This window comes from Octopus bimaculoides, chromosome 14 (assembly GCF_001194135.2).
Source record: "Octopus bimaculoides isolate UCB-OBI-ISO-001 chromosome 14, ASM119413v2, whole genome shotgun sequence".
In the NCBI taxonomy this organism is placed as follows: Eukaryota; Metazoa; Mollusca; class Cephalopoda; order Octopoda; family Octopodidae; genus Octopus; species Octopus bimaculoides.
Window position 1 is genome coordinate 57,786,987 of NC_068994.1, and position 8,391 is coordinate 57,795,377.

An 8,391-nucleotide genomic window follows, 5' to 3' on the forward strand; every position below is an offset into this window, starting at 1 on the left:
AGAGAGAGAGAGAGAGAGAGAGAGAGAGAGAGAGAGAAAGATTCAGGTGAATGTGGTACTGAAGTTTAGGCACCAGAATTTAGTATGGTATTATCCATAGTTTCAAAGTAAGGTGATTAAAATCAAAATAAGCAACAAGGATATCCAGAGGTAATGCAGTAAGGATATCCAGTTACCAAAAGGTGTTCCAGTTACCAAAAGTCTGACTTAGTACAGAGTTGATGATAGTATAGAGAACAACAACAACGACAACGCCATATGCCCATGGGCATATGGCATAGTGGTTAAGAGCATGGGCTACTAACCCCAAGATTCTGAGTTCGGTTCCAGGGAGTGACCCGAATAATAATAATAATAATAATAATAATAACAATAATGATAATAATGATAATAACAATAATAATAACATTGAAAAATACCTTAGGAATGAGAACCCAGGTTCGAAATTTCCCCAAGACACCTGATGAAGGCTGGAGGGTATATCAGCCGAAATGTTGTGTTAACAACAAACAAGATATCCATCAAATGTAAATAATGTAAATAATGAACAACGACGATGGCAACAACAAGAACAGCAACATGCAAGGATGAAACTAACACAAGATGACAAGAACATAACATAGTTTATTCCTAGATGTACAAAGGCAGGGAAATATTAGTAAAACAAATAGACATGGTCATGAGATCATCTCTGTATGACGCCTACAGAGATTGACATAACACATCCGTTTAACAAAAATATATCAATTCAAAAGACTGGGTGGGAGTGGGGGGTGGCGAGACATCTCATTAAAACAAAGTTCTCACTGAAAATAATAACGGTAAAAAAATATACCTGAGAGTTAAACACTAAACTAGATAGATTAATCATCAACAAAACGTTAGGTGGTGGCAGTGGTGGTGGGTGGCTCTGTGTTGTTTGGTGACGAGGCTTCACTTGTTCAGTCAGATGAATTACCTGCTTCTCAATTATACCCCAGGCACAAATGGCGTACCCTGAATAGCTACCAGTGTGACGTATTGTAAGACAAGGCTGTACCTTTTCAATTACAATTCCTCCAACCACAGGCTTCTATACAGTCTCTATTTACCCAATATCACTCAACCCCAGTCATTGTCAGACAGCTTCTAGCAACATCAGTTTTCCTCCTCCCCCGTCAAAGATGAACAAAAAACAAGCATCATTATAATATGACATAATATAACATGGTATTTTATACATACATAAAGATATATACCCTTTAAGTTCATTTACAGGAAACATTTTTGAATATGCATAAAGAATCTCCTATTTTATTATTCCAGCTACAGCTAAATGGTACCAACTGGCAATAGCAGTTTTCTTGGGGGTTGTACCAAACTGTGCTGATAGGATAAATATAGTAATAATAATAATAATAATAATAATAATAATAATCCATGGATGAAATTTATAAATATTTAAATGCATTACTACACACGTTTCCACATATCATGTTTCTTACGATAATAGTCCATATTCCTGGGAGGATTTCAGTACAGTTTCATAGTATCCATGGACATTGGGTGGATCATATTCATGTGGTCATTTCCTCAGGCAACATAGCATTAATGTTGGAAGCAGCGGTTGTATAACGGAGGGTTGTTCATTAATTTTGACCAATGAAAATATTGCTTGGAGTTTGTGGACAGTTCTGCATGTATTTAGTGGGGAGGGGTGGAAGGTGATGGAAAGAGAGAAAGGAATGGTACTTATAAAGGAGAAGGTGGTGTGTGTGTGTGGTGACGTTAGACTTATTTTGATATTTGAGTATGCTGATGTCATGCATGTATATCATGGGATCATGTGAACAGCCAGACTATCGGACATTGTTATACATCGCTGGTCACAATGCGCTTTGTATCATTTTAACTTTTGAATGGTGCCACCCCACTGGATAGGGGAGCAGGCAAACATTCCTCTTGATTGGTGGGCTACTCCGTCGCAGGGTGATCCAGTTAACAGCCAAGTGGGCTGGAATAACATAAAATGAAACGTTTTACTCAAGGACACAATATCCAGCCAGTCTGGGAATTGAAACCATGACCTTACAATCAGGAGTGCAACACACCTAACCACTAGGCCATGCACCTTTGTGTGTGTATGTGTGTGTGTGTGTGTGTGTGTGTATGTGTGTGTGTGTGTGTGTATGCTTATATATAACTTAGTCAATTATTTATGCGTGCCCAGATCTCTTGTATCACATTGTATATTGTGTATTTGTTGTTTGTAGTTTGTAGTCTTGTGCATGCTAAACTTTTCCCCAACAGCATTATCTCAGTTTACTTCTGACTCGAGAAATTTCTTTATCAAAAAGAAAAATCCCTTAAGGTTTCCGATTCACTGATTTGCCAAATAGAGCTTTTGGAATTTCTCTGTGAATAGTCATACAAAACTCATTGTGTTCATTCATCGTAGAATGTTTACAATCTTGAAAGATAACAGTGACAGTAAACTCGATCAATATTAACATTTGATAAGCCTACTTTCAATCATTACATCAGCAATGGTCTTAATTAATAAATTCTCCTTGTTCACACAAACTAATATTTTAAGAAGATGTGAATATTTACTCAATTATAGTTGTATTATTAGCAACAGCTTATGAAACACAACCCCATTGTTAAATAAATCACCAGTTGTTTTCGATCTAAAATCATAAGTAACCTTGAGGTTATCGGGATAAAACTTTGCACTGAATGACTGAACATTTCTTCTCTGCTTATTCTCGTTGTTGATTCTTCTGCTTCGTTTTATACGCTAATCATAGCAGTTTAGGGTCTCATTAGTGGAAAGGGTTGAGAGAGAAAACCTCAAGAGAAACCAAACCACCTTCATAACATTTTTCCGTTGGCTGCGTAATTAAATTTCATGCTCACTCCTGTAATGATGTTAATTATTCACCAACAAATACTATTGATATTTTTTGCTTCTGCAAAACATTTGAGAAATGACTCACCACAAGGTGGAGCAGCTGTTGCAGTAAGTGCCACTGGCCCTTCCCCCATGGAAATACCTTTGCAATCATGTCCATGAGGTGCAGCTGATCATGCCATTTGTTCCGAGCTGTGCAACCTGAAACTCTCGGCCACCACCACCAGCTGCTGCTGCTGGCTCTGTAATTTCATACCATTTTGTTTTTTCTTTTTCTGTTTCCTTAGTGAGATAGTTAGGGGGGGGGGGGATTCTTTAATTATTTGATTTTTTATACTTTTAATGTTTGTTTTTCTTTCTTTTACTTCCTGTAAAAATGTTGATAATAAAATGTCTCTCAAGTTTTCTGTATCTCGTCTGGATACAGTTTTCATATCCTCCACTAAATGTATTCAATTCTCTCTCTCTCTCTCTCTCTATCTATCTATCTATCTATCTATCTATCTATCTATCTATCTATCTATTTCTATCTATCTGTCTATCTATCTCTATAAAGAGATATTTGATGAAATAAGTGAAAAGAAATTTTTTAAATCTGAAAAAAAAATTCTTTTATAAAAAAAAAAAGCCACAGGTAGTCTCTCTGCCACAGGTAGCCACAGGTAGTCTCTCTGCTTCTCGCAGCAAAGGGTTTTTCCGAAGCTTTGGAATAAAACTGCTTTCCGCAGCAAATGGTCATAAACTTTTGAGTGGATTTATCCACTTTCCACATTTGTAGGGTTAAAACCAAATGTTTGCTTGGAATCACAAATATCTTTCGGCTGGAGTACGATGACATCAAACTAGAGTACAATGACATTTAAAACAGAGTCAGTAAAAATTAATTTGATCAAGAGTAAATCACTGTCACATGATGATTAAATGAGATTATGCTCTATAAACATTATGGGAAATAAAATAAAACATAAATGATAAAATGAAATACAATAATGAAATAAAATAAAATAAAACATAAATAGTAAAATGAAATGAAATAATAAAATAAAATAAAATAAAACATAAATAATAAAATGAAATACAATAATAAAATAAAATAAAATAAAATAAAATAAAATAAAACATAAATAATAAAATGAAATAAAATAATAAAATAAAATAAAACATAAATAATAAAATGAAATAAAATAATAAAATAAAATAAAACAAATACTGAAATAAAATAAAATAATCCGTTCACCAAAAAACTCTTGAAGTAGCACCATGGTGATGCACGAAGTATGTACTGTAGCTCCATCTTGCAGAAAGTATGCATTTATTAATTTCACTTTCAATGAGTTGGCCTACAAATGGAGAGAGACAATATTTGAGCAATATCTCTCAGTGTTGAGGATGTCTTCAAAAAATTCACTGCAGAGAGACCTTTTGAACACCCTGCATATACAATATATATATATACAGAAAATAAATGCTATATATACTGTATTTTTTGGTATAGAAGTCAATGTAGCATATAGTGTGAAGAAGTAATGTAAGCAGAATGTGGGGGGGGGGGCGGATATTAACAGAAAGTTCTGTTTCAAGCTAAGCATTAATAGTACATTTTGAAGGTTGGACATATAAATAAAATTGATGCCAAGGTGAAGCTGTGCATCCTGATGATGTAGCAGAAGATATCTCACACCAAAAAGTAATAATTGTTAGGTGATTAGGACTTCTTAAACTTCCTCTCTTGGCAGAAACTAAGTATTGCACACATTTGCACACTCACACACACACACACACACACACACACACACACACACACACACCTGTGTACACACACACATACAGAGTTGCATTCAATACAGAGCATGAATAATCATTTAAGGAGTATATATACATCTGTACATGAGTGTGTGTGTGTTTGTGTGACAGCTAACAGTTCTCAACCATTTTCAACCCATGTCCCACCCATTTTGATCCCTATTTTGCTTATCAGACCCCAGAGCCATTCAGTTTTTTAAAAAATCCCATTATGTTTTCGTAATTAAATATTGTAACGACTTATATTTTCAAAAAATTGTTAGAATGTTTTGTGTATCTTCGAAGTACAATCAAATTATTGCACATCAATTTTAGCAACAAAATCTTATATGGACCCCCCCCCCACCAACAATCATCTGGACCCCCAGTTGAGAACCATTGGTGTAAGTGCATTATTGGTAGTTTGTTTGATCCAGATTAACTAAAGACAGTCGTTGACATGTAAAACTAAACATTCTCTTTCCTTTCTTTGCATGTTTTTCCGCCAGTTGTTTCTATGAAGATGCTCAAAGTCTTAAATACAATCGGAATCTTTAAAAACGATGAAATCTGGTTCCCAACTTATTATGCTTACAACACAATGTGGAATTTCTCTGATGCCAGCGCACAGTTAGCTCTGGTAAGTTGGTTTCCAATTCTTCAGATATTTCTTTCACTCTTGGGAATCTCTCATCAATATGGCCTGAAACCTTTCAACAGTTTTGTACTTCGGTTTGTCTTATGGATTAGTTTGACAGGGAAGGGTTTAAATCAGTCGTTCTCAACCTTTTTTCATATCTGGGTCAGATCCAAAAACCTGGGTTTTTTAAGGGGGCCTCACCAAAAAACAGTAAAACACAAGTCAATTAAAGAAGATTGTCGGGGGTCACCGGAAGGATGCTTGAGGGCTACATGCATCCCTGGGAGCCACGGTTGAGAACCATTGCTTTAGATGGCAGAAAGAAAGGGAAGGACAGGGTGGGGAGGGGGAAGATAATCTCATAAATTATCTTATTGGAGGTCTGGATTGGATTCTTGCACCAGATGATACTCCACTAAAGACGCCAAAGGGCAAGGTGCTGTTGAACCATGCAAAGGGTTCTAGCACTCAAAAAATAAGGATCTGCAGAATAATGGTAAATGCAATATGGTTGAGTGAATAAAGGATATTAAACTCCCTGATTATTATGGTTCTGTGTAAAGGACTTCGTTCTATATTCTCACAGTTCATTTGGCTGTCTATAACATACTAGAATATAATCGCTTTAATGCCCACTTTTCCACACTTGTAGGGGTCAGACAGAATTTGTTGAATGCCAAATATTAGCAGGTTTATAGAGCCATCAAGAGAGAATGTGCACCATTTCAGCACATTTTTTATGGCATTTCTGTTGAATTTACTTCATATGGTAATGTCCTTCACCGCCTTCAACATGGCAAACTACAAACCCTATGATTTCTGAAAGTTGTCCCTAGTCCCTGGGTTCAAATTCTTCTGGCCTACTATTGACTCTTAGTAACATGCAAAGGTTGATGTAGCCCCATCTGCTTTGCTCAACTGATTGAGACCTGTGAGTGACAGACACCCAAGATTCCAGATGCTCAACCTGGGTCTTCACTTGACCCAAGATGGTAGAGCTGTCAAAGAGACAAGCTGAGGAAGAACTGTACCTTACAAATAGTGAATGCAGCATAACAGGGAGGAATCTCTGCAAATGCCATACTATCAGTGAATGCCAACGCTTCATGAGGCATGCCATGAAGAAAGTATTTTGAAAGAATTATTCATCACAGCAATATTTCTTAATACGGAATTTTACTGAAAGTTTACAATGAAAACAAGAAATTCTCACTGAGAGAAACCAAAATTCCAAATATTTATCTTGAGAAACTAAGTTTTCTCATGACATTTCAAAAACATTCGTAACTCAAATGTGTATATTCATATTTACACACTCGTGCACACACACACACACACACACACACACACACACACACACATGTTCACACACACATCACATAATATAGGAAGACATTATTATACACATATACATACATATATCTGTTTGCCTGTCTACAATTTTCTCCGTATCATCTATCAGTGAATGAAAAAGAAGAAACAAATAAACCATTATCAATGGAACCAATCCACATCAAAGACAAACATTGCCAAATGTTATTCCATTATTATTCCATTTGAAGAGTATTAAGTCTTGAGTTCTGCCAGACCCAGAGCATCTTTTCCAAAATGTCATTGAACTTTCTTATACCTTCCATAGTTCTTTGAATCTCCTAAAAATAATGGTTTTCTCCATCTTCCAACGTCAAAAGACATTGTTATCAAGTGAACAAGAGTGGCAGGTGACATGTACCAAAGGGGAGCTTCTGTGCCATTGTTCGATTCCTTGACTTGCTTGAAATAGCAACTAAGTACCTCACGAATCACAAGCTTTTATTGTTTTAACTCTTTAGCATTTATATCCAGCCCAAATATTTTACCTGGTTTTTGTTCAAATTAGCCAGATCTAGCCTCTCATACCTACCCTACAATGCCATTGTAGAAATAAACAATCACATCATTGAAATCTTTAAGCTACAACATAATACCTGATAAATTAAAAGCAATTTGCATAAATAACCTTTACATTTGATAGAGTAATCTGAATGCTAAAGGGTCAAAGTTAGATCACATTGGGTGATATAGTCCTAGATATACTGTGTTTGGATAATAGCCGTAACCATCATGTCTACATTCAAAGTTCTGCTTCATCGTGCATGGCTCGCTGCTTGCTGGAGAACAACAGAACTCAGTGTTATGAGGAAGGTTCCACACGATCTTTGGTTCTGTAGGAACTCACAGATTTATTTCATCTCTTGAAACGTGATGGTCACAGCTGGAGTGTCTTCAGTCATATATCTACCATACCAGACCTGACTTGGGCTAAACAACAACAACAACAATCAAACTGGCACTCTGCCGGTTCCAACGATGAGTGTTCCAGTTGACCCAATCAACTGAACAGCCTGCTCAGGAAATCAACATGCAAGTGGCTGAGTACTCCAAATACAGAATGTGACGAGGCTGGCCCCTTTGAATTACAAATACAACTCATTTTTGCCAGCTGAGTGGACTGGAGCACCGTAAAATAAAGCGTCTTGCTCAAGGACACGACATGCTGCTGGGAATTGAACTCATGACCTTACAATTGAGAGCCAAATGTCCTAACCACTAAGCCATCGTGAATATTACTACAACCAGCCAACAGTGTTTCAGGGTCAATAATATCGGTTTGGTAACACGAGCTCAAATCACACCCTACTGTTGAAAGTACTGGATATATATAATGAATACCGGTACAGCTGGGCGACAGGGGAGTACACATGCACCCATGCACGCATGCTAGCACACACACACACACACAGAGGCTGTGCCAGAATTCATGACTCACTTATTAGAATTCAGTTGTTGTCTTAAATTCATGCTTATTCATTTTCTAAGCTTCCTAAATTCATGCTACGTTATATTCTAATCACCCAGAATTCATTGCTCTTTTAAAAATTACGATTTATGCATTGTTGTCTCTCAAATATTTAAAATCTACAATTAAGAGCCCTATCTACTCGCTGGCGGTACCTACCCACCACTACCCATTTTCCTTTATTCAAAAATTCTTATCGCTCCTTAAAATTATGGCTTTTAAGTGTTGATTTCTCAG

The 8,391-nt window shown here is 36.4% G+C and overlaps 1 protein-coding gene across 5 annotated transcripts in view; it reads left to right on the forward strand.

Annotated features, from left to right (window-relative positions):
• LOC106868605 (uncharacterized) overlaps positions 1–8,391 on the forward strand; it is a 160,249-nt gene that overhangs the window by 112,996 nt on the left and 38,862 nt on the right. For all 5 annotated transcript variants that reach the window (XM_014913947.2, XM_014913946.2, XM_014913948.2 and 2 more), the window contains one exon: positions 5,185–5,315. In XM_014913947.2, the coding sequence (XP_014769433.1) occupies positions 5,185–5,315 (131 nt within the window). The remainder of the gene's footprint in view (positions 1–5,184; positions 5,316–8,391) is intronic.